At 38.3% G+C, this 27,680-nt stretch overlaps 2 protein-coding genes across 2 annotated transcripts in view; one reads left to right on the forward strand and one right to left on the reverse strand.

Moving 5' to 3' along the window:
- LOC121377043 (zygotic DNA replication licensing factor mcm3-like) overlaps positions 1-6,311 on the reverse strand; it is a 47,339-nt gene extending 41,028 nt beyond the window's left edge. Inside the window, exons 1-2 of the mRNA XM_041504894.1 lie at positions 6,181-6,311; positions 2,875-2,987 (exon numbers count right to left, since the gene is read on the reverse strand). Of these exons, the coding sequence (XP_041360828.1) occupies positions 2,875-2,987; positions 6,181-6,249 (182 nt within the window). The 5' untranslated portion in view covers positions 6,250-6,311. The remainder of the gene's footprint in view (positions 1-2,874; positions 2,988-6,180) is intronic.
- A 1,625-nt stretch (positions 6,312-7,936) lies between these two features.
- LOC121376750 (endoribonuclease LACTB2-like) lies at positions 7,937-23,395 on the forward strand. The gene is made up of 7 exons (XM_041504518.1): positions 7,937-8,073; positions 10,364-10,527; positions 12,420-12,540; positions 14,153-14,255; positions 17,508-17,732; positions 20,589-20,670; positions 23,202-23,395. The coding sequence occupies exons 1-7, from the start codon at positions 7,943-7,945 to the stop codon at positions 23,240-23,242; spliced, it is 867 nt and encodes a 288-aa protein (XP_041360452.1). The 5' UTR covers positions 7,937-7,942; the 3' UTR covers positions 23,243-23,395.
- The last annotated feature ends 4,285 nt before the right edge of the window (positions 23,396-27,680 follow it).

Below are 27,680 nucleotides of genomic sequence, written 5' to 3' on the forward strand. Positions count from 1 at the left end.
AGGTTGGCCACTGAAAAGGGCAAAGGTAAGCCCAGAGGAAAAGCCAAGGCGAAAAGAAAGATCATCGATGACATTTCTGATGATGAAGAAGCTGTCAACTCGAAACGAAAAGTATGTGACATTAATGAAAAAACACCTACCTCAGACCAAGGAAGCGAAGTGGAACCGTGTGAGAAACTAGTCCTGGGAAATATCGCTAGTCTCAGGAAAGATGATGTTGCATTGGCTAGGTTTACGACAGCGAAGAAAAGAGAGATATGGTATGTTGGACAAATGCAGGACATAATTATCGTAGATGACGAAACTGAGTATGAGATGATGTTTCTCAGGCGGGCCTCACAGAAGTCCTATGCTTTCAGGTTTCCTCCTGTGGATGATATATCTGATGTGAAGTCAAAGGACATGGTGGCAAAGCTGCCAAATCCAACTGAGCAGGGAGGACGTTACTTACTATTTCCTGTTGATCTTTCCCCATATGGAAACATCCTGAGCTAGATTCACTTCAGAGATGTCAAGTTCCAACTTACGATTTACTGTGTGCTGGTCTTTTTTAATAAATTCAGAAACGTATGTTGCCTTTTTATTCATTTAATGCCTGACCCACTGTACCCCGCCATCTGGCCCATTGTACCCCGCACCTGGGGCACAGTGGGCCAATATTTTTATTATTTTTATTTGTCATTTGCCAAGAACTGGATTATACAAAATTAACCTCTTTCATGTTACACCTGACTCTGTAAACTGAGATAGAGACAATGGGTGAATGTTGCACCAGTCAGGTGTAATTGGCAAAACAACTAAAAATGGCCCACTATGCCCCTGTCTCCCCTACTTTTTAAGACGTGCAGGTGCGATCGCGCTCATACAGTGCACATAATTTCAATCTGATGAGTGTGAAAAACAGCGCATGATACACTTAACAAACATTGCACGTAAAATAGATGGGTATATTTATTTCCACCGTTTACAAAAATCAACAGTTTTCATAGCTCATTTTGCTGATAAGAAGGTCCTTTTATTAAAACAATAAACAATAAAAACATGGTAGTGATGCAGTTGTTAAACTGGTATTTCTCTTTGTTGAACAAATCAGGAAATATTGTTTTAATAGACCAGTCAAAATCCAATCGGAGCTACATTGCCTATTTTATTTATTTTGGAGAGTGATTTTTCACTCGCCATAGCATACTGAGGTGTGCAATTTTCCACTTGCCTATAATTTTCAAAAACCAAGAACTGTTCTAAAGATGAATAATTAAATAAAAAGTAAATATTAAGCTTTCATACACATTTACCTCAAACCTTCCACGTTGTTGCTAAAGTAGGCCTACATGTAGTTATGTTAAATATTACGATATCAGTTTGAGCAGTTAATTTTAAACTGCTTCTCAATTTCTAACACAGGCTTCGGAAACTGAAAGCATGATATCTTCATTTGTGAGTGACAAGTTTTGTAAAACCCATGAATCATACACGCATTAAATTAAACCCAGGGCTTGAACGTAAGAATTTCTCTCCCACGGCAATGTAAAAACAAATTTGCCGTGGGTGAAACTGTTCACCAATGGCATTTTAAAGACTACCCATGGTAATATTTGTAAAAATTATGTTTGCAACAAATAAACACAGCTGCAAGGTTATTTTGCTGTATGTAGACATATTTTAAATGCACTAATGTTATATATACTGGCAGATAATGCACACCAGATGTAAACATTTTACCATAATTGAGGAGCTTTACCGACGGCACTGTTGTGCCATCGATAATGCTCATGACCGATGGCAATTTATATCTCAATGACGGCAATTGCTGTCGATAAGTTCGAACTCTGTAAACATATTTCTTGAAGGTCTGCAACATTTTTCTTCTGGAATAAATTAACAGAAGCAAAGATGGTTTGAACGTAAGAATATGCCAACCATGACATATTAAATGGTCCACCAACTCCAATTCTGAACCTCCACTGAGGATCTTCACCGAAGGCATCAAAGTGACCAGGGTTTGAAACAGCCTGTGACCGAGTTGCCAAATGTGACCAATATCTCATTTGAGCGACTTAAATAAAAAATAAAAAATAAAGGTGTTATTCGCCCAAATAATATTATGTGGGTGATCTTCTTTAGAGCTATAACATATAAGCCACTATTAGTATTTGTATTCCACATTAAAATCATGCTCGTGATTCTCTTACCATGATTTGCCAACATCTATTATTATTTTTGGGGCCAGCATCTTTTTTTGCAAGTTTCGAGCCCTGAGTGACCCCGGTGATGCCCCTGACCTAAGGCAAATTACATGACAATAACAACAACTGATACATGTCAGTGTCATCATTAAGGCTCGAGCCCTGTAAAGATTGCATGAACCTGTTCCACAGTGGATTTTGAAACATGTGCAGGCCTTGACCCTTTTAGTGAAATCTGGTAGCCCTCAGTAAAAATTGGTATCCTCATAATTTCTATGAATGTTTTTTTACAAGACAGAAAAAAAAGCAAAATTGTTTAGTTTTATTAAAACATGTTGTTTTAGGTTTAGGTGTTTAAGCATCTTGTTGATTGCGTAGTAACTGGATGTGCCAAAAAATGTTTAGTATCCCATAGGAATAGTGTGTTTAGACATCTTGGGCCCAATTCACTAAACTCTTGCAACTTTGTGATCTCACAGTGCAATGCTAAAAGACATGCAATGAGGATGCTTTGTTGTCTAGCAGAGCCTAAGAGAGCTATGTGAATTAGGCCCCTGGTAGCCTAAGTGAGAAATTGGTAGCTAAAACAACCCAGGCTACCGCTAAGGTCAAGCCCTGGTGTGTACATGTATGATGTATGCATGATCACAATTTATTGAAAACATTCCAAGTTAATTATTATTCTTACGCCTGTGACCGCTTCAGATTCTTCCTCCGGAGGTCATTGATGTTCACTATGAGACGGATTTCATTGTTTGTTATCATGTCCCGCACTTTCTGCTGATAGATTCCCTGATCTTGCTGAAATTAATAAACAAGAAATATAATGTCAGATTGGGGAGATTCGGGTAATTGCTGACATAGGGAATCTTGACCATACTGCTGCTACATTCCATATTTGTACATTAAACTTTCCATTTTATTGTCTGCAAATTGCTAATGAGACCACAGATAGTTATTGGAAATCCATGTTTCAATTTTTATCCCTCCAATCCACCCTCTCTCGATCTTCCAAGTAAATCAGAAGAAAAAAAAATCCACTAAAAATATTTGAAAGCTTGGTTACTGTATATTGTTGTGTGTTAGTTGACTAGCGGCCTACTCCTTATTTAGCCCCTCAGTATCTGGTACAAAAGGATTGGTATGAATGTATTTTATGTAACTGAACAGGAGATAATGTTAGTCTGTCATTCACAGGCATTCATTTTGGTGAACCAATTAGTTTTTATATTATATTTTAATAAAAATTCCAAGTTATCTCAAACATCTAAAAAAAATGTTTAATGTTTTTAATATGATTTCCATATACATGTAGGATAATACTGTTCTGACCTTTTTATTTCTATTTTGTTCAAATGAATCGTTTGCTTTGGTAGCATAAAAGTTGTTTTGTTTTTATAAAGGGGTTGTAAATATTATTTGGCACCCAAGATATATAATTGTACTGCTAAACACAACTTTCTAATGTTTTTATTTTTTAAGCAGTCACATCCCCAACAAAGGTGTAAAACTTGCACCGTTGATCTAATGGTTTATGCTATCCTGCATGTACTGAAAGAAACGGAAAGACAGTAAGTAGCCAAATAATCAGTTACTGCAAATTAACTCTATAAATGACAAAATATCACGCGACAGTGAATGGGCGCAAAAGACAGAACGACCATATTCGCCAAAGTCTGTTTCCTTTGATGACATACACAGATCAATGTTTTCAGTGTGCGTGTTTTGGGAAGGTGGTGTCAGGACAGAAACGGTTGATTGACAACTTATTGCACTTTAAAAAAGTGCTACACAGATCGTTTATTCAGTTAAATAGTACAGATTATTCTTTCATTTGGCATCTTCTTTGATCAGTCTTGAAGTTGAACCTTGATTGTTCAGTAAGGGAATCCTGTTACGCTTAAGTGCCTTCCTGGAGGATTACAGGTCCCAGTAGATGTCTGGGAAAATTACCAAACACCAATTAACACAAGAATACGAGCTAAAGACTGGTCCATTGTTAGGCATTGATGAAGAGTTTTACCGATTATGGCGATTAGGTGTACTTTAGATACTGTTACACAGGTTGTTTGCAAGAACTAATTGACTGCCACACTTGTGGTAATTGTTTTCTAAAGCACTTGAAATCAAGGCATAGCACTATTACCAGCAATTGATTTAAAGTGCTTACTTTACGGACCAAGGCACGTCAGCCTGCTGCATGTTACGGCCCTGGGAAAATCCCCGTCTACCCAATGGCAGATTATGATATATAGTGACAAAAAAAACAAGAAGCCAATGAAGTACATTTAAATTTTAGGCAGGCGTCATCGTGTATAGCATTCTATTTCCATGTGGCAAATACAATGGAAGCTAGTGTGTCTGCAATTACCCGAATATCCCCTACCTTCAGGGCAAGACTTCTGAACATTCCAGCATTCAGGCTTCAGTTTAGGGTTAGTGATAGTATTAGCATGCATGCTGGAATGTTCGGGAGTCTCTCCCTTTTTTTTTTTTACATTGTATTTTAAATAATTAATTTGCTGGAGCACAAACTGACCCCACCCCATTAAAATGTTGTTCGTCAGTCATGACCACACCAACCCTCTGACCTTGTCACGCTTGTATAGCAAATGTAATTTCAATCTGGCGACTGTGGAAAAATAACCCACTTACATAACAAACAGCCCACATAATATAATTTTGCATGATTTACGTCGGTCACCCGAAATATGCCAAAAACCGGGTTTTTGGCATATTTACAATCAAAAAACCTTTTCGCAATAAAAAAACCTCACAAAAACCATAATTATTCCTAAATCGTATCCAATGAGGGTTTTTTATATACTTTATTGACAGTTTATCAATATTATATGATTTACAATTTACATGAAGCACAAATATTGTTGTCAGACCTAAACATATGCATACGTCCGTTTCCGCCTCGTTTGTAAAATGCGGAACAGGGCTGATTTTAGGGTCCGACTATTTACTCCCAAGATACCCAAAAATACACCCAAGACATCACAATTATTACACATATTGGATGAGCAGCTTTCGGGATTGTACTATACGAAATAATTAACACGTGTGTTTCGAACAATAGCTATTGCTTTAGTGACGTTTTTTCTTTGGATAAAGGTTTTTTGAGTGTAAATATACCAAAAACCCGCTTTACAATATTTACAATAAAAACCCCATTTCCCAATCAAAAAACCTCACAAATGCGGGACAGAACAGATTTTAGAGTTTATGAAGCTCCAATCACAATTAACACGTGTGTTTCGAACAATAGGTATTGCTTTAGTGATTTTTTTTCTTTGGGAAAAGGTTTTTTGAGTGTAAATATACCAAAAACCCGCTTTGCAATATTTACAATAAAAAAAATACATTTCCCAATCAAAAAACCTCCCAAAAGCGGGACAGAACAGATTTTAGAGTTTATGAAGCTCCAATCATAATTAACATGTGTGTTTCGAACAATAGCTATTGCTTTAGTGAGGTTTTTTCCTTGGGAAAAGGTTTTTTGAGTGTAAATATTGTAAAGCGGGTTTTTGGTATAATATAATATGTATCAATTACTTCATAAATTAGTATGCCTAATGGCATGTAATGCTTGGTTTTCACTCGCCGTAGCATTTTCATGATTGTGATTTTTCACTCCTAAAGCCTATAAGTAGGTTTTGTGGTGTGCAATTTTTCGTCATGAAGGACCCCCCCCCCCCCCACACACACACACACACACTGCACGCGTTTGAACAGTGTCAGTAAATGTATGCTCAGAATAACGAACATTTCTGAAACATTGCAGACACAATTTTCATATATATATATATATATATATATATATAAAAATTGTGTCTGCATTAGGTTTATAGGAGGAGAGATATGGCGAAATGAATAGTGATTAGGCAGACAATCACAAAAGTGTTACTCCGCTGCCTGGGCTTACAGTGACTAAGTACAGTCAAAATCGGGATGAAATAATCCAGAACAAACGTATATCTTAACTCACGTCATCATCGAGAAAATCGAGATATTCTCTCTGAATATCTCTTAGTCGTTGATCAATGTCTGTCGTCATTTTAAACAAAAATATAAAATCAATCAAGACACAACAGCAACAACAAAGATATTTCCCGCGAAAAATGCCATGTGATTTATTTCCCGCGGTTATATGATCACGTGACCTATAGATTTCCTCTAAAATGCGGACTATATTTTGAAGCATATTACCGTCCTCGGTGGTGTAGTGGCTAAACTATCGAACACAAGGGTGGTAGGCACTGGGCTCGCCTCCCAGTACCGGTTCCCACTCACACCCAGTTTAACGATTTCTCTTTTACTAACCACGAACCCTCTGTCCTGGACAGAGAGTCCAGATAGCTGAGGTGCGTATGCCCAGGACAGCATGAAAATGAACTGCAAATGCATACCGGCCTCGGTTGTGTCGTCGTAAAGCCATCGGGCATAAGGCTCGTAGGTACTGGGTTCGCAGCTCGGTACCGGCTCCCACCCAGAGCGAGTTTTGACAACTCAATGGGCAGGTGCAAGACCATTACACCTTCTTCTCTCTCACTAATCTCTAACAACTAACGCACTGTCCTGGACAGACAGCTCAGATAGCTGAGGTGTGTGCCCAGGACAGCGTGCTTTAACTTTAATAATAAGCACGAAAATAAGTTGAAATGAATGAATGAATGCAAATGAGTGAATGATTAAGCATATGCAATAGTCCCAACCTTAGTGTAGTGGTTAAGGCAGCGGATTTAGGGTGGGTAGACCTGTTGCATGGGTTCGCATCCCAGTAGGCCTATAGGCTCACACATGTATGTAGCGAGTTTTATCGACTCGGTGAGGAGGTGAACGGAGACAATTTTGGAATTATACTTGGTGGCTGGTTGATTAATTGCAGTGGAATGGCCAATCAGATTTCTTTGAATCGATTTATCATATGCGCAGTCGTACCATATAGTATTGGTAGTTGATTTGTAAAATGTTTAGGAACTTGTAAAAACATTTTTAAATAAAAGTCAAAATAGAAATTAAGTATGCAAAATTGGGGACTGATTATGTTTAACGACATCACTAGGCAATATTGATTGATTAATTAATTAACTAGTAGCTATATTGAATGTCAAACATTTGGTCATTCTGACACATCTAGTCTTCATAGGTAACCCACAATATTTTCCCATTAGCATTACCGACCCTGGTTGGGCTGCTTGTGTTCTCTTGCACATGCCAGCGCGGGCGACGCCCTCTCACACCCACCACCGCCAACCCTTCTCTTGTCCTGGACGGAGGAACCGGCCGAGGTCGACACAAGTTTGCGCCCATTAGGCCTACAGGCGTGTGCTACAACAGCTTGTTCTGAATGTACACGTTAAAAGCTTTGACCCGATTTGACCCATTAGCATCACAGACAGGACAACATATACCACATGCAAATTGCAATGATTTACCTGGTAATACCAGTTGTGGGTATAACTGGGTTGTGTGTGTGTGGGGGGGGGGGGGTCAAATAATGGGTCCATCGAGGGGATTCGATCCTCCGACCCAAACACTCCAGGCGAGTAGCAAGAAGAAAACATGGGTGTTCGCCTCCTGGTTGATCGCTGCATGGGTGCTGCATCAACTGGTACTTAATTAATTATCTTACACGGGTCTAGAACCTCCAACCAGGACCCAAAAACCCGTGGAAGAAAACACCACTGACAAAATAATTGTATTTTAGAAGATCCTTTTCGTTGTAGATCATGTGACTTTGTTACAAAATGGCAACCGCCTTACCCAAATTAGCTTTAGTTGAGCAGATTTCACAAAGGGTTATGAGAGTACTCGGCTGTAATCCCGGTGGTTTGAGACTGCAAGGAACAAACACATATTTAGTTGGCACAGGGAAACGGTAGCTGGCAGGGTCAACTTTTAGTGACTTTAAAGTATTACCTTGTTATGTTATGTTGTGTGTCATCAGTTATGAACTAGACCAGACAACTCGGACCGGAGGACAACTCGGCCCAGACATCTCGGCCCTGTGGCCGAGTTATTAGACTGATAGACGGGGCATGCTGTGACACATTATATGCGTGTTAAGTATAATAGTTGGCCATGTCGTAGTGTCGAAGTATTGTACTATAGTAATAATAATGCATTATACTGATAGATACCGCTAACTATATGGTCACCATTAACAATGACAATTGTGTATGTCGTAGGCGCATATCGTAGTGTCGGATGGGTTTCTAGAAGTATTGTACTATAGAAATAACGCAAAAAACATCATTTGTTAAATTCCCACATGTATTACATTAGATACATACACACATATGTACACAAAAAAACCAACAGAACACATATATATACATAAATAGTTATAATAAAGAAATAAAACACCAATCACCAAAAGAACATAGAAATCAAATGTCCAAAGTGATGTCCAATAATTCGGACGGTTATATACATTATTTGCTGAAAATGTCATCATGCTCACCAATTGGAATTACTTCTTAAAAGCAGGAAGTCAGGAGGCTATATCCGCGAGTGTTGTTACAACGATAAATAACTTTTGCATGTTTTTTCTGGGATCATCTCCAATGCTTAGGTCACCGACTGTAGAACAAAAACAAATTATTCGAACAGCGGAAACTATCATCAAAGATAAATGGATCAGCAATTTATCAATTTAACAAAAAACACATTCTTTTATTTCTGAGAGAATACTTTAATTTAAAAAACAACACTTGTTCAACAATATTGTTTAACAATAGACAAGATTGTCCATGTGCCGAGTTGTCTCTGGACTCCGGGCCGAGTTGTCTCATGGTGGGCCGGGTTGTCTCAGAACTCTGGGCCGAGCTGTCTCGACATGGACCGAGTTGTCTGGGCCGAGTTGTCCTCCAGGCCGAGTTGTCTGGCATTCATCAGTTATCCCAAATTTGTTTGTATTCTAATTTCGTGATGTTGATATATTTTTACATAAATTTATTTAAGACAATTTTTTTTTTTTAATTGTCAAATCACTTGATTATTGACTGTTGTTTAAACTCAATACAGCCTCAATATCTTTTCTGATTACCTTATATCACCATGTAATAGTCGACTTCTCAAGTCTTAGAAATGATTCCGTACCAGTATTCCCCAACCTTTTTGAGTATTGTATTAACATTATTAACTCAATGTTGCATTAAGCACTACAAACAATATAGTGCTAAGGACTAGTAAGGCATATACATGTAACATTAAATTTTGATTACATACATTACAATTTAACATCATCCCATTGGTCTAGTCTTAGCAATGCATGTTTGTTCATTTCTCTATAAACATGCATTAAACTAATGTTGTTGGGGAACATCATATCTGATTACGTCATTTTATGTTGGTTCTTTGTTTACTAATCATATTGTTTCAGAACTAAACAAAATAATTAAAAAAAAACACCCACATTATAAACTTTTAGTGTTATTATTAGTAAGTTTGATTCAAATTTAATTATAAGCATTAACTACCTTCTATTATTTCTTTTACGTTCATCTGGGTATGAAAACAAAAATCTGCAAACTTATGTGAGAATGACTTCACCAATTCACACAGTTTGCAGATTATTTTGTTCTGTTTTGTTCATACCCAGTTGAATGTTAAAGAAATAACAAACAAACCTTAAATGTAACTACATGCAACTCTAGCCTAATCCTAACAAATATTGTTTTAATTTGTTGGGGTTTGGTCGGGTGTATGATAAGGACGCTTTGTCCAAGTCTCTAATTACAGTCCTGGGAAGAGAGGATGGGCAGTACATATGGTCAATAAGCAAGTTGTAAGAATATATCATAATTTTTAGGCATGTACATGTATAGGAATCTGGATGATAGGTACCACAAGACTGTCAAAAAATAATATACACATATGTATGTTTACATTTATAATTAGTAGCAAGCGATCTTTTATATGCACCATCCCATAGACAAGATAACACATACCATAGCCTTTTATATACCAGTTCTGGTGCACTGGCTAGAACGGGAAATATTGTAATGTAAGGCTGATATTAAAGTTAGTAGGTAGAGTTCTATGTACTTAGGATATGAACTCACAGGTTTTGTTTTCACCCATTCCAAACATATTTGTTTTATTATTTATTGTTTACGTTTATAATTACTAGTATCCAAGCACATGTTCCATTATTTGAATTTTAGTAAAATTCTTATTGACACTGGCGATCCTGAGATTCCAGAGTACACACAGCTGTTGAAGACTGTCCTCGACTCCCACAATGCATCGGTACAAGAAATCATCATCACACATTTCCATGTGGACCATGTTGGAGGAGTTCCAAGTGTTTGCAGGGACGTCTTGAAAAGTAATTCATTAATGGGTTTCAATCTTATGTAATTTCTGCTCCCGTCTGTCTCTCTGTCCATCTCTGTGTATCCATGTACAGGACCATAGCGGGCAAGGGGGCAGTTGCTCCATCCCACCCACCCCCACTCCCTCATTCGTGTTTCAAGAATTCATCTTCCCCCTCCCCCACCACAAAAACAATTCCTAGCTATGGCCCTGGTCGAAATTATCGCCATTAGTGGTCTATCCATCCTTCACTGGCAATAGTATCTGTGTGTCTGTGTCTAACTATTTGTCTCTGTCTTTCTGTGCATATATTACTAGTATTATATATAGATTTTACACTTAGAACTGACAGCGACAACCAGTTTTGCATTTAGCTTTATTAAGATTTCAAAGTCAGCTCCATAGTGTAACAGGACAGAACAACAACACCTCAGCACATTTTAAAATACATCTGGTTTATGACATATGATTCAGTGCTTCTGGATTATGGTATTCCCACTCCCATGGCTAGTGATATTCAATGTTGAGCTAGTAAATAATTACTCTTGCTATGCCCGACAGCTAGTGAAAGTATTTGGTCAAATGTTACAGTTAAGTCTTAACTTGTAAATATGAATATCCTGTCCCCACCCCCACCCACCACCTCCAGTGTTAGTGTTTTTAAGCCCTATCTCCCTCTGTAGGTGACATATCCGATTATTACTGTTATTTAGTAAATTTTATCAACTTAAAGTAAAGATGGGCTAGCAAATTTTTAATCATGTCTAGTAAATTAAAAAAATCACTGATCCCATGGCTAGAGAATTTAATTAACATTCTAGAAGCCCTGCATGGTTATTTCAACACTTGGGCACTTAAGAGATGATGGACACCTGCTGGGCATCATATAGTGAACACCAGCTGAAAAGCAATGAGTGGTCGTTTATATGGAGTGCTCGCATTAAAATTTGTTTTGACATAGCAGGCCCGATTCTAGCAGGCGAAATGGAGGCTTTGTTCGCCGAAAGTCGACAAGTTATTAGAAGTAGTGAGATGTCGAAGTTGCCAGAATATTCAGAAGCTAATTATCCAATTTCAAAAACAGAATCTCACAACAGATGTCAAGACACCCGCTTGTTAAAGTGGGCGGGACATAGCCCATTGGTGCAGCACTTGCTTGATGAGTGGTCGGTTTACGATCGGTCCCCGTCCCTATTTCTCGTTCCTGCCAGTACTCCACAACTGGTGTAACAAAGGTCATGGTATACAAGTACTATCCTGTCTGTGGGATGGTGCATATAAAAGATCCCTTGCTGCTGATCAAAAAGAGTAGCCCATGAAGTGGCGACAGAAGGTTTCCTCTGTCAATATCTGTGTAGTCCTTAACAATATGTCTGACACCATATAATCTTTAATAATGTGTTGAGTGTTAAATTAATAAATGTAACAGCACACATAACACCTGGTCAGTCAGTTGTTTTACTTTGGTACCAGACTGTACATCAACATGTGTCACATCGTTTGCAGTGACCAGTCAAGCTTTGTTTAGTTCTTGGCCAAATTGATTTCAGTAATGCCCGATAATATTCATTAATACTTTAATTTTAACGTAATAATGACAAATAAATTATCATTTATATATTATCGAGTTTTAATGAAAATATTTTGTTGTTTGTTTAAATTTTATTACCGTAAGTAGTGGTATTTAATAACAAAATATACAGACCCCCTACCCCCCCCCCCCCAGCCGAATTTCCGACACACATACCTGTTGGGTTTGTTCCAAGAATATACATGTATATATGTCAGAATTATCAAATATTTGACATTCAGTAGCTGACAATTAATAAATTAATGTGCTCTAGTGATGTCATTAAACAAAAACAAACATTTTTAATTGTGCAAAATTCTTGTTTTATATTTTAGCCACATCTCTACCAGTGTCAAAAATGCATCGCGTGGAGGGACCAGAATTTGATTTGAGAGATATCAAGTACAGTTTTGTAGATCACCATCATACATTTAAAACAGATGGTGTGACACTTAGGTAATGCAGAACACTGGATTTTTTTAATAAATCTTCTTTCTTCTTGGAAAATACTGTAAACCGGGAACAAAAATGTGTGCGTTTAAATTTTCGGTCATTCGTATATGTAAGAATGAAGGTAAAATTTTAAAGGTGCAGACCCTAGTTTCAGTCTATGAAAATGTACACTAAGTTTGGTTATCTACAAACCTCTGACACATCTGGATAAACATCTGTGATGTTCAAACAGGGGAAATAATGTTTACAACTAAACTAACTGCTTCCTCGATTATTGGTACATGCGTTTCCGAATTATAAAAAAATGTACACTAAGTTTGGTTATGTACAAACCTCTGACACATCTGGATAAACATCTGTGATGTTCAAACAGGGGAAATACTGTTTACAACTAAACTAACTGCTTGCTCGATTATCGGTACATGCGTTTCCGAATTATAAAAAAAATGTATTTCAGAGGATTACATGAACCAGGTTGAGTAGAAACATTTCAAATGCACGGAAATGAATATTCTTAACAACAAAATCGAAGTAACTTCTAATTTAAATTATTAAAAAAAACACAGCATCTGCTCTGATAGTAACAAATATGTTGTAGTGTTAAAAAACTAGGATCCGTCACTTTAAAAAGTTGTACAGTAAAACCCCTCTAAACCAGACACCCTCGGGTGCAAGAAAAATGTCCGGTGTTAAGAGATATCCGGTTTTGGGGGAATTCCGGTTTTCATAGGGTCTAGTTTTGAGAGGTTTCACTGTATAATAATAACTTGAAAATCAACGCTTTCAGACATATATGCATTTTACATTTTGTACAGTCACCAATTTTGAAATATAGTGAACCCTATGTCCCAATAAAACTGGAAGGGCGGGACGTAGCCCAGTGGTAAAGGCTTCAATTTGAAGGGCAGTCTGTCTACGATGTATCCTTGTCTTTTTTTTTGTTCCAGCCAGTGCACCATAACTGGTATATATCAAAAGCTGTGGTATGTGCTATCCTGTCTGAGGTAGGGTGATTCTTTGCTAGTAATGGAAAAATGTTGGAGGATTTCCTATGACCACGTCATAATAACCAAATGGATGGCATCCAATAACCAATGATTAACATATGAATGTGCTCTAGTAATGCGATTATTCCCGTCAAACAGAATACTGGTGGGTTGAACTCGATCTCAGACCCGAGTACTCGAAACTTACTAGATGATAATGAGACTAATGAATGAAGTAAAATAGCATTATACATCATAATTCCAGTGCTGAACATGGATGCCAAATCATACCACTGTATTGCATTCCACACATTCAAGTTTGTTTTCTCTCCATGTCTCACAGCCCTATAATGTAACCAGCGGTAAGCATGTGACAAAGTGATGTAAGAAAATATAATTAAATGAGTGTGCTCTTCCTTGCATGGAAACTCGAGTTCTGTGAATGGACTCAAGTCTTGCTAGACTCGTCCCGTGCCCAAGTACTCGAGTACTCATGTCAACTCTACATCCAATAGCCAATGATTAATACATAATACATCAAAACAAACCAAACTTTAAATATTAACTGTGAAACCAGTGGGTTTTATTTATTCCCTTTTATATGATTGTTCACATGGTCTATCTTCCAGGGCTCATTTCAACCCTGGCCACTCGGACGACCACATGATTCTGTATATGGAGGAAGAAAACGCGGTGTTCTCAGGGGACACTATACTCGGAGGCCGAACAACAGTAAGATAATACATGTATGTCACCAGTGCACCACGACTGGTATATCAAAGGCCGTGGTATGTGCTATCCTGTCTGTGGGATGGTGCATATAAAAGATCCCTTGCTGCTAATCGGAAAGAGTAGCCCATGAAGTGGTGACAGTGGGTTTCCTCTCTCAATATCTGTGTAGTCCTTAACCATATGTGTGACGCCATATAACTGTAAATAAAATGTGTTGAGTGCATCATTAAATAAAACATGTCTTTCTTTCTTTCTTTCTTTCTAGAATTTTTTTGAAAATTCACTAGCCATGGGATCAGTAATTAAACAAACTTACTAGCCACGATTAAAAATTCATTAGCCCTACTATACTTTAAGTAAATACAATTTTACTTAGAACTGACAGCGACAACCAGTTTTACAATCAGATATGTCACCTAAAGTGGGAGATGAGCTTAAAAACCCTTAGATTGGGGTAGGATAGTCATATTTACAAAATATACTTAAATGCAGCAGCATTTGATAACCTTTTTTTCACTAGCCGTCAGGCATGGCAATAGTAGTTATTTACTAGCCCATCATTGAATATCACTAGCCACAGGAGTAGGGCTACCATAGTCTAGAAGCCCTGATGTCACACACAAAACTCACTAGAACTATTGTAACTTAATGTTTCATACTAGTGGCAGAATATAGCCCAGTGGTTGAGCTGTTGCATGAGGGACAGTGGACTGCAGGATCGGTAACTTTAAGTGGACTCTAGTTATTTTCTGTCTGTCCAATCGAGTCCTCCACAGCTGGTATACATACATCTTCATAAATCAAGGCTAATATTCGTTCCTCGTATTCAGCCTTGATACATGTCGTCAAGAAATCGTGCCACAAAATGCTTAAATTTCATTGGATGCGATGAGATCTGATTGCAACGAACCACAACGCTCCTTATAGATTCCCTTTTTATTGTAAACAAAGATGTCAGCGTCCGGCGGTTAATTTTTGATATTGCTTTCAAGATTGTCACATGTTACCGATGCTGTGATTGGTCAGCGATATCATCGTGTAAGGAACATAATCGGTGTTACAAATTTTCTTCCAATAGAGGGCGCTAGTAGTGGATATCAGTAATCTTGACTCCATGTATCAAGGCTGAATATGAGGAACGAATATTAGCCTTGATTTATGAAGATGGTATACATAATACAAAGGCTGTTTATGTACTTTCCTCTCTCCAGATTGATACAACAGACATTTGGCAGAGGTAGAGATCAGGATGGATGTGCCTGAACCTTCAATGGATATAGACACACGTAAATAGAGTTTTGGTTGGTTGGATGTACTTTCCTTTGACTGACCTCGGTGGTGTCGTGGTTAAGCCATTGGACATAAGGCTGGTAGACACAGGGTTTGCAGCCCGGTACCGGCTCCCTCCCAGAGCGAGTTTTAACAACTCAATGGATAGATGTATGACCACTACACCCTCTTCTCGCACACTAACCACTAACCACTAACAACTAACTCACTGTCCTGGACAGACAGCCCGGATAGCTGAGGTGTGTGCCCAGGACAGTGTGCTTGAACCTTAATTGGATATAAGCACGAAAATAAGTTGAAATGAAATGTACTTTCCCACCTGCATGTATAGAAAAGTACAACGAAATTCTGTGGAACACGTTACACATCATGAGGGAGGAAAGTCATTTTCATACGCCCGTCTATGATGGGTCGTATTATGGTGTGGCATTGTCTGTACATATGTCTGTCTGTTAACCTTTTCTTGTCCGGACCATATCTTGCTTACAGATGCATACAGGACCATCAAATCTCACATGTAGGAACAAATTGGGATGACAGTGTGTCACGTACTATTACTAGGTCACTGTGACCTACTATTCACGGTCTACTGCACATAACAGTAAATCCTTGTCCAGACCAAAACTTGCATACAGCTGCATACAGGACCATGAAACCTCACATGTAGGAACAACTTGGGATGGCGGTGTCGCATACTGTTACTAGGTCACTATGACCTACAATTCATGGTCTGTTGCACATAACAGTAAATCCTTGTCCGGACCATGTCTGGCATACAGATGCATACAGGACCATCAAACCTCAAATGTAGGAACAACTTGGGATGACGGTGTGTTTCGCCATACTATTGCTAGGTCATTGTGACCTACAGAGTACCCATGCTAAACAAAATTTCTCTTTCTAATAAAGAACAATAATTTGTTAATCAGACAGCACCTTCTCCAGTGGATACAGTATCATCAGTAGTTGGTCCAAAACAAACTGTTCATCCATCCCATTGCAAAAATTTCACATGATTAGAATTGAATCATACCCGTAACATATTAGTTAATTAATATCTATAGTTTTCCATCAAACTCCTGATGGGTATATCATGTACCTAGCTAGGGCCTCCACAAGTTCAAAATATTGGACTCGAATATGCGGGGGTCAAACTGAACCCGGACCCGAGTACCTGACACTTACACTAGATGATAATGAGATTAAGGAATAAAGTAAAATAGCATTATGCATCTTAATTCCAGCTCTGAACATGGAAGCCAAATCATGCCATTGTATTGCATTTAGAAACTGGTTGATATGTTCATTGTTGTGACGGACGGACAGCCAGTTTAAGAGAAACTAGCGCATGATTATATAATTATTGTGTAACTTACATCGTTGATTATCTACTGCTGAAATTATTGTCCTACATTGTCCAGTGTATTATAGTTGATCAATGTATTCCACCTTGTACGGGTACTTGAGTCCTGTGAACGGAATCGAATCTTGCTAGACTCGCCCCGTGCCCGAGTACTCGCGTACTTGTGGAGACCCTATACCTCACTGGTACTCTTGTTCTATTACAGATGTGGGGTGTTTTTGAGGTTTGTTTAATCAAGAGACAATAAAAAATATAAATAGAGAACAAATAATGGAGGAACTCCAAGAGTGTGTTTGTAATTGAAGAATGATGAATGTTCTGAGCATGCAGAATGGGGTGGGGGTGGGGATAGAATCTTTACAATAATGGCCTGCTAAAGCAGGGTCGTAGCTAGCAGTTGCCTCCCCCCCCCAATTTTTTTTTTTTAATTATAGAAATTTAAAGAAAATTATCTTCTTAACCATTTAAGGAGTTTTAGACTATTCAGTCGTGCCTCCACCCCCCAAACAAAAAATCCTAGCTACGGCCCTGTAAAGTTTGGGTGAATGAATATACAGGTACACATGTATCTATGCCACAATTTCATGTTTTATTTTCAGACTGTTGAAAATCTGTCTCAATACATGAAGTCACTGCAGGATATCCTAGATTTAAAACCCGCAGTTATCTACCCTGCACACGGAGCTGTGATAAATGACCCAGCTAGTACGATCAACTATTACATCACACACAGGCAGGAACGGGAAAAACAGATCACCCAGTTCCTAACAGACAGGAAGACAGAGGCACATGCTGTGATGACTATTGTTAAGCACATATATGTGGTAAGTTGGACGCATATGAAGAAAGGAAGGAAATGTTTTATTTAACGACACACTCAACACATTTTATTTATGTTTATTTGGCATCGGACATATGGTTAAGGACTACACAGATATTGAGAGAGAAAACCCGCTGTTGCCACTTCATGGGCTACTCTTTTTGATTAGCAGCAAGGGATCTTTTATATGCACCATCCCACAGACAGGATAGTACATACCACAGCCTCTATTACACCAGTTGTGGAGCACTGACTGGAACGAAAAATAGCCCAATGGGGCCACCGACAGGGATCGATCCTAAACCATCAAGCATGAAGCGAGTGCTTTACAACTGGGCTAAGTTCCGCCCCTCGGACACACATGAATGCTGAAAACCCCAGCACATTACTTAACCATTGGTGGTTAGAAAGAAAAGGAATGTTTGATAAATGAAAAGTTTGTTTTGTTTAAAGACACTACTGGAACACATTGATTTATTAATCATCGGCTATTGGATGTCAAACATTTGGTAATTGTGACATAGTCAAAGAGTGGAAACCCGCTACATTTTTCCATTAGTAGCAAGGGGTCTTTTATATGCACAATCCCACAGACAGGATATCACATACCACAGTCTTTGATATACCTGTTACGGTACACTGGCTGAAACGAGAATTAGCCCAATTGGCTCACAGGCGGGAATCGATCCAAGACAGCAAGTGTTTTACCCCACTGGGCTATGTCCCTCTCTTGGTGAATGACAGCCCACTGATTGAATTGTGAAAAATAGTCTTCTGAAGGTAGTCAGTTCTCCAACCAGTGAGCTACATTGTCTTACCTCCTCCACACCCACGCATTGACAGCCCACTGATTGAATTGTGAAAAATAGTCTTCTGAAGGTAGTCAGTTCTCCAACCAGTGAGCTACATTGTCTTACCTCCTCCACACCCACGCATTGACAGCCCACTGATTGAATTGTGAAAAATAGTCTTCTGAAGGTAGTCAGTTCTCCAACCAGTGAGCTACATTGTCTTACCTCCTCCACACCCACGCATTGACAGCCCACTGATTGAATTGTGAAAAATAGTCTTCTGAAGGTAGTCAGTTCTCCAAACAGTGAGCTACATTGTCTTACCTCCTCCACACCCACGCATTGACAGCCCACTGATTGAATTGTGAAAAATAGTCTTCTGAAGGTAGTCAGTTCTCCAACCAGTGAGCTACATTGTCTTACCTCCTCCACACCCACGCATTGACAGCCCACTGATTGAATTGTGAAAAATAGTCTTCTGAAGGTAGTCAGTTCTCCAACCAGTGAGCTACATTGTCTTACTTCCTCCACACCCAAGCATTGACAGAATGTTAAAAATGTCAAATTTATAAACATTTGTATTTATTTTAATGTTTTATTTATTCATTCATTCATTCATTCATTCATTCATTCTTTCATTCATATTCATCAGGGCTTCTAGATTATGGTAGCCCCACTCCCGTGGCTAGTGATATTCAATGTTGGGATAGTAAATAATTACTATTACCATGCCTAACGGCTAGTGAAAAAAAAGAGTTGTCAAATGCTGCAGTTAAGTCTATTTTGTAAATATGAATCTCCTAGCCCACCCCTAACTCACAATCTTAGTATTTTTAAACTCTATCTCCCTCTTTGGGTGACATATCTGATTTAAAAAAAAAGAAAGAAATATTTGATTTACCGATGCACTCAACACATTTTATTTACGGTTATATGGCATCAGACATTTTATTTACGGTTATATGGCATCAGACATATGCTTACTGCCACACATATATTGAGAGAGGAAACCCGCTGTCGCCACTTCATGGGCTACTCTTTTCGATTAGCAGCAAGGGATCTTTTATATGCACCATCCCACAGACAGGGTGGTACATACCATGGCCTTTTATATACCAGTCGTGGTGCACTGGCTGGAACATATCTGATTATTACCATTAGTAAAATTGTATTTACTTTAAAGTAAAGTAGGGCTAGTGGATTTTTAATCGTGGCTGGTAATTGTTTTAAATTGCTGATCCCATGGCTAGTGGATTTTTTAAACATTCTAGAAGCCTTGATTCATATTCATTCACATTCATTCGTTCATTTGTTCATTCATTCATACATACATTCATTCATTCATTCATACATTCATTCATACATACATTCATACATTCATTCATACATTCATTCATACATACATTCATTCATACATACATTCATACATTCATTCATACATTCATTCATTCATACATTCATTCATTCATTCATTCATACATTCATACATTCATTCATACATTCATTCATACATTCATTCATTCATACATTCATTCATACATTCATTCATACATTCATTCATTCATTCATACATTCATTCATACATTCATTCATTCATACATTCATTCATACATTCATACATTCATTCATTCATTCATTCATACATTCATTCATATTCATTCATTCATACATTCATTCATACATTCATTCATCATTCATTCATTCATTCATTCATTCATACATTCATTCATACATTCATACATTCATTCATACATTCATTCATACATTCATTCATTCATTCATTCATTCATTCATTCATACATACATTCATTCATATTCATTCATTCATTTGTACATTCATTCATACATACATTCATACATTCATTCATTCATACATTCATTCATTCATACATTCATACATTCATTCATATTCATTCATTCATTTGTACATTCATTCATACATTCATTCATACATTCATACATTCATTCATACATTCATTCATACATTCATACATTCATACATTCATTCATTCATTCATATATACATATATTCATTCATATTCATTCATTTAATTAACATTGTTTTTCAGGATGTACCCGAGGATCTACATAAGTCTGCTGCTAAGAACGTCCACCAACATCTACTTAAACTCAAAGACGAAGACATTGTCGGTAAGAACTTCATTACAGCCTCTTATAAGGGCTTGGGGTGGTGATGATAACACGAGTATGAATATATTTGTTTTGTTTGGATTCAGTTGCGTAGCCAGGTTAGGCCAAAGGGGTCATGCTGCTGTTCCCCGACCAATCGGTAAAGTGTTTGATCGATGCACGGTTGGTTTGGGATCGATCCCTGTCAATGGGGCCCATTGGGCTATTTCTCACTCCAGTCAGTGCACCACGACTGGTATATCATAGGCCGTGGTATGTGTTATCCTGTCTGTGGGATGGTGACTATAAAAGATACCTTGCTGCTAATCGAAAAGAGTAGCCCATGAAGTGTCAACAGCAGGTTTCCTCTCTCTATATCTGTGTGGTCCTTAACCATATGTCAGACACCATATAACCGTAATTAAAATGTGTTGAGTGCGTCGTTAAATAAACCATTTCCTTCCTTCCTTATAACGGTTTGGGTTTTGGGGTGGTGATAATAACACGAGTACCAATATATTTGTTTGAATTCAGTTGCGTAGTCAGGTTGGGCCACAGGGGCCATGCTGCCTCCTCCCACCCCCACCCCCCACCCACCCAATCAAACCTTTTAAAAAAAAATCCTGTATTAAATTATATAAAATCATACATACATACATAATGTAGATTGGCCACCCAGTATGCATTGCCCCCCCCCCCCCCCCAATATAAAATCCGTCTATACCCGATGTTTGGATTGCCGATCTTTTCACACACAAATACATTTCAATGCATATATATATATATATATATATATATATATAATATATATATAATGTGATAAAGCATTTGCCTGATGTGCAATTGGTCTACAATCTCGCTCTCTGTCGGGTGTCCTATTGGGCTGTTTCTTATTCCAGCCAGTGCTCCACAAATTGTGTAAAAAAGGCTGTGATATGTGCTATCCTGTCTGTGGGATGGTGCATATAAAAGATCCCTTGCTGCTAATCGAAAAGAGTAGCCCATGGTGTAGTGGTGGTGGGTTTACTCTCTAATTATCTCTGTGGTCGTTATCCATATTTATGAGGGGAGGGACGTCGAAATTCATGGGGGGTGGGGGGTGCATGCCCCCAGCACCCTCTCACTGGACCCATGCCTGTTTCATTTGTTTATTTTTCCATAAAACCTCATATAACACTTTGTGCATTCCTCCTTATGCAAGACCAGCCTTGGTGGCGTTGTGGTTAGGCCATCAGTCTACAGGCTGGTAGGTACTGGGTTCGGATCCCAGTCAAGGCATGGGATTTTTAATCCAGATACCGACTCCAAACCTTGAGTGAATGCTCCTCACGGCTCAATGGGTAGGTGTAAATTACTTGCACCAACCAGTGTTCCATAACTGGTTCAACAAAGGCCATGGTTTGTGCTATCCTGCCTGTGGGAAGCACAAATAAAAATATCCCTTGCTGCCTGTCGTAAAAGAGTAGCATATGTGGCAACAGCGGGTTTCCTCTGAAAAACAGTGTCAGAATGACCATATGTTTGACGTCCAGTAGCTGATGATAAGATAAAAAAATCAGTGTGCTCTTGATGCATCGTTAAATAAAACAAATTTTACTTTTCTTCCTTATGCAAATTCAGTGGGTACTGTTAACCTGTCGTTGGGCCCATTGTCTATTTCCTGTTCTAGCCAGTGCACCATGACTGGTATATCAAAGGTTGTGGTGTGTGCTATCCTGTCTGTGTGATGGTGTATATAAAAGATCCCTTGTTACTAGTTGAAAACTGAAGTGGGTTTCCTCTCTATGACTGGGTCAAAATAGCCATATGTTTGACATTCAATAGCCGATGATTAATAAGCAATCAATGTGCTCTAGTGGTGTCGTTAAACACAACAAACTTTTCCATATATATGATACCATTGTTGAATGCATTGTTAAACTGAGGGGCGGGATTTAGCTCAGTTGGTTGAGTGCTCGCTTGAAGTGCTTGTGTCACAGGATCGAACCATCTCGGTGGATCCATTCAGCTGACTGGGGTTTTTCTCGTTCCGACCAGTGCACCACAACTGGACAAAGGCCGTGGTATGTGCTTTCCTGTCTATGAGGAAGTGCATATAAAAGATCCCTTGCTGTATTAGGAAAAATGTAGCAGGTTTCCTTTGATGTGTGTAGCAGAATTACCAAATGTTTGACATCCAATAGCCGATGATTAATTAATCAATGAGTTTAATAAAATTGCAGTTTGTTTGTATTTTTCACTGGCAAATGATGCTATAATATAGTGAGATGGGATTGGGATTTTCATAAAGCCGTAGTGTGTTGTTAAATTTTGCATTAGTAAATGATCCTATAACATAGTGAGGCAAGATTTGTTTTTTGTTGTTTTTTTTTTTTTAAACTAGTGTTTGTATTTTGCCTTAGTAAAGGATGCTGTAATATGGTTAGGCAAGATCACGAGTTGTTTTAAAACTATAGTGTTTATATTTTACATTTAATTAGTAAATGATGTTGTTATATGATGAGTTAAGAGTTTAACTTTAATGCTGTTTTAATTTGTTTTCTTTTCCACAGAATGTTTCGACAACAAATGGAAGCTGAGAGAAGCCTCATAATCAAGATATCCTTTCTAGTTCACAATTACTCTTTTTAAAGGCATATTGTCACAGACCACTGACCAATTTAATGGTCTAACAAAGTATTACCTGAACAAAAATAATTTGATTTGTTCCTAAATGTACTTTATTCAACCATCATCATAACCACCATACTCCATTTATTAATGACATTTTGTAAAATTAATTGAATTATGGCAATGGTCCATAATTCAAAAACTAAAATTGCCGAGACGGATGACATGGATTTCACTCCATCGTGGTTCAGTTAAGGTGATGTGATAGCTAGATTTGGTTTCCAACAATTAATGTAAATTTGATTTATTATCCATTTTTAGAGAAATAAGATCCTTAAATCCGTGACAGTATGCCTTTAAAGTGCCATGTTCACAGTTGCCATAAATGCTTCCATAGTGTTAACAGACTTGTAGCCAAATACAATGTTGATGATGAAACCATCCCAGCAATGAAGAAAATGGCTACAGCAAAATATGTGATGTGAATTTTTTTTTTTTTTCACTGCAGTTAATGTGTAAACGATGAGTTTAATTAACTGAGGAAGGTGACAAAGACAATTGAAAAAAAAAGTTAATGGTTGCTTTGCTTTAATAACGATACCACTAAAGCACATTTCCGGAAGAACGTGACGCGACCCCGACCTAGAAACTTTGCTCGCCATAGTCTTGACCCACCCTACATAAATGTCTCTAAATTTTCCGGAGAGCATACCGCCAAACCCCCTACAGATCTCGATCCCTTTGGGAGTTTGACTCAGTTGCCTTGGAGGCCGACCAGTAGTAAGATAAATAGAGGTTATTACCAGAGTGTTATTCGGTATTGTCGATATCATATATTAGGAATAAAAATTGTATTATGCGAGCATAATACATTATTTTTATTCCTAATATGTGATATTGACGATACCGAAACACACGAGGGTAATAATCTCTATCATATAATCTCAAGCTTAATACGTGTTTTTGTAAACTGTACACGCAACTTTAATTCCAGTCCGCCATTACTAGATATTCAGATGACGTAAGAATATGTGGCGCGGTGTATTTTTGAATGGAAAAGACGTCAAACTCGAATGACGTCATTTTGGATGTCCTTACATCAAAATAAAGTTATGCCTAACGTTTTTTTTGTATTCTGAACGCTGGACAGCTTTCAGTGTCAAATTACCATTGAAATGTTTTTATTTGATGACTTTGAATGCATACGTCAATCATGGAGTGTCACCCAAGTACGTTTGCTTAAACGTCGATAAACCTAGTGCCGAGACCTCGACTAATTTACATCTAATTTGCAAAGTTATCAAATTCTTAAAGTATGTCATTTGAAAAATATCACATACTTTGATTGCACTTAAAATGTAAGATATTATATGATAAATACATTTATCATCCATTAAAAGGTTTTTGTACGAGATATCGCTGGCACTAAGAGATTATTATACGAGCTTGTGTGTCGTAGGCCTACAGATGTTTTACGAAATGAGTGTCAAGACTTTTGTATTAGCAGCAAGGGATCTTTTATATGCACCATCCCACAGACAGAATAATACATACCACGGCCTTTGTTACATCAGTTGTGGAGCACTGGCTGGAACGAGAAATAGCCCAATGGGTCCACTGACGGGGATCGATCCTAGACCGACCGCGCATCAAGCGAACGCCTTACCACTGAGCTTCGTCAAATAGTGATATTCAGCACACATTACTGACATTGTTTACAATTGTCGCTAATGAAAAGAATGATAATGAATGATAAAAAGAATACCCCCTCGTGTCTTGTGATATCATAATTTATCAGCACTCGTTGATAAAAGTATAAAAAATAGTTGGCAAGCCTCGGATTTCATAATTTTATCAACTCGTGCTGATAAATATAGATCGAGGGTACTCACCAAGTATCTTGTGATGTCATAATTTATCAGCACAGGCAGCTCAAATAGCTGAGGTGTTTGCCCAGGACATCATGCTTGAACCGTAATTGGATATACAGTTTTCATTAAGAATATTAGTGTCTTTAATATTATTAGTTTTTGTTTTGTTTATTTAGTTTTTGTTTGTTTTTTTGGAGGGGATGGGGCGGGGATATAATTGCCTTAGTTTATAATAGCTCATTGTTTCTCTCATTTCCAAATATATATTGTTTTCCTATCTACAAAATATAGACACGGTCAATGAAATATATCTCAGAAAGCATCAGCTGTCATCTTCAGGGTCAGCATGTTTCCAGCCACCGAAGTCTTTTATTAATACCCTACCGGTCCAAGGGGCGAGACGTAGCTCAGTGGTAAAGCGCTCGCTTGGTGCGTGGTCGGTTTGGGTTCGATCCCCGTCAGTGGGCCCATTAGGATATTACTCGTTCCAGCCAGTGCACCCGACTGGTACATCAAAGGCCGTGGTATGTGCTATCCTGTCTACGGGATGGTGCATATAAAAGATCCCTTGCTGCTAATCGAAAAGAGTAGCCCATGAAGTGGCGACAGCGGGTTTCCTTTCTCAATATCTGTGTGGTTGTTAACCATATGTCCGACGCCATGTAACCGTAAATAAAATGTGTTGAGTGCGTCATTAAATAAACCATTTCCTTTCTTCCCCTGCCAGTCCAACTGGAGGGGACTATAGGTTTCATCTCCGTCCTTCTGTCTGTCCCACATATAGTCTGTCCCACATATAGTTTTTTCCACAATGCCTTGAGGTTTTGACCTGACATTTTGTGTATAGCATTATTATGTATTGTTACATAGAGAATAATACACGATGGCCGTTTAATACCATTTATCTCAAAACGAGTTGTTTTAAAATGTATCTAAGGAGCGAAAGCGAGTTTGATACGTTTTAAAACAACGAGTAGTATGTAACGGACACGAATTTATTATTCTATTTCTTACATATCCTCAAAAACCAGGTTTAAAGCAACTTTTAACATATTTTTCTAGTAAAAGATATTTACAACTCTTAGCACTTGTAGCTGACTTACGCGTCACAGACACATGCTTGTCAGGTTAACTATACGTCACAAGGTAATCGATTTCCACCGTGTTATTTTTCAACAGGGTATCTGTTGTCATAAATAACGCAAGGTGTTCTTACCAACGGGTGTGTAAGTAAGATCAAGTTTGACTTTCCCCGACACTTTATTTATTTTTCACAGAGTTATGGCCCTTGAATTTAGGATTACTGATTTGTTGGGTGTCGTGGTTACGCCGTCGGACATATGGCTGGTAGGTACAGGGTTAGCAGCTGGGTACCGGCTCCCACCCCAGAGCGAGTTTAACGATTCAATGGGTAGGTGTAAGACCGCCACACCCTCTAACCTCTCACTAACAACTAACCACTATTCCACTGTCCTTGACAGACGTGTGCCCAGGACAGCGTGCTTGAACCTCAATTGGATTATAAGGACGGAAATAAGTTGAAATGCAGTGTTGGGTACAGTAGGAGACACGTATTGCTTTAGCAGTACTCTCAGAATGTTTGTTTTTAATGTGAATCATTTATAAATATTCCACCCAGTCCAATCCAGGCCGTAGGAATATCTGGAGTGTGTGTGTGTGGCTGTGTAGGCCTATGTGTGTTTGTGGCTGTGTAGGCCTATGTGTGTTTGTGGCTGTGTATGTGTGCCATAGTGTATGTATGTGCATGTTGGGCGTGGCAACACACACACACGATATTTTTAGCTTTATTTATACAGAGTAGGACCAAAAAACATACATTTTCAAGCTTGCGCATTACACGAAAATCTTGATTTAATTTATCTCGAATTGGGGTCTGTGCCATTATCCGCCCCCCCCCCCCCTCCCCCTCCCAAATTACCCATGGGCCTGTTTTCTCCGTTGGGTTAGTAAAATAGATGGTTGTATATTATTTAATTATCATTTTGTATCATGGATAATTATTTAGCTGTTTTTAATAATAAATGATTGAGTTACATTTGTTTTGTTGTTGTTTGTTGGGGGGGGGGGGGATAAGGGGGTTGGGGTTGTTTTTGGTGGCGGGGTGGGTGGGGCAAAAATGATGTGCACAAAAAATTAAATTATTATAATTTTTTAAGAAAAAAAAAATCCAGTCTCTTTGCAAAGGCCAGTAAGAGAAAAAAAGAAAGGAATGTTTTATTTAACGACGCACTCAACACATTTTATTTACGGTTATATGGCGTCAGACATATGGTTAAGGACCACACAGATTTTGAGAGGAAACACGCTGTCGCCACTATATGGGCTACTCTTCCGATTAGCAGCAAGGGATCTTTTATTTGCGCTTCCGACAGGCAGGATAGCACAAACCATGGCCTTTGTTGAACTAGTTATGGATCGCTGGTCAGTGCAAGTGGTTTACACCTACCCATTGAGCCTTGCGGAGCACTCACTCAGGGTTTGGAGTCGGTATCTGGATTAAAAATCCCATGCCTCGACTGGGATCCGAAC

The sequence above is a fragment of the Gigantopelta aegis genome, chromosome 7, assembly GCF_016097555.1.
Source record: "Gigantopelta aegis isolate Gae_Host chromosome 7, Gae_host_genome, whole genome shotgun sequence".
NCBI lineage: Eukaryota > Metazoa > Mollusca > Gastropoda > Neomphalida > Peltospiridae > Gigantopelta > Gigantopelta aegis.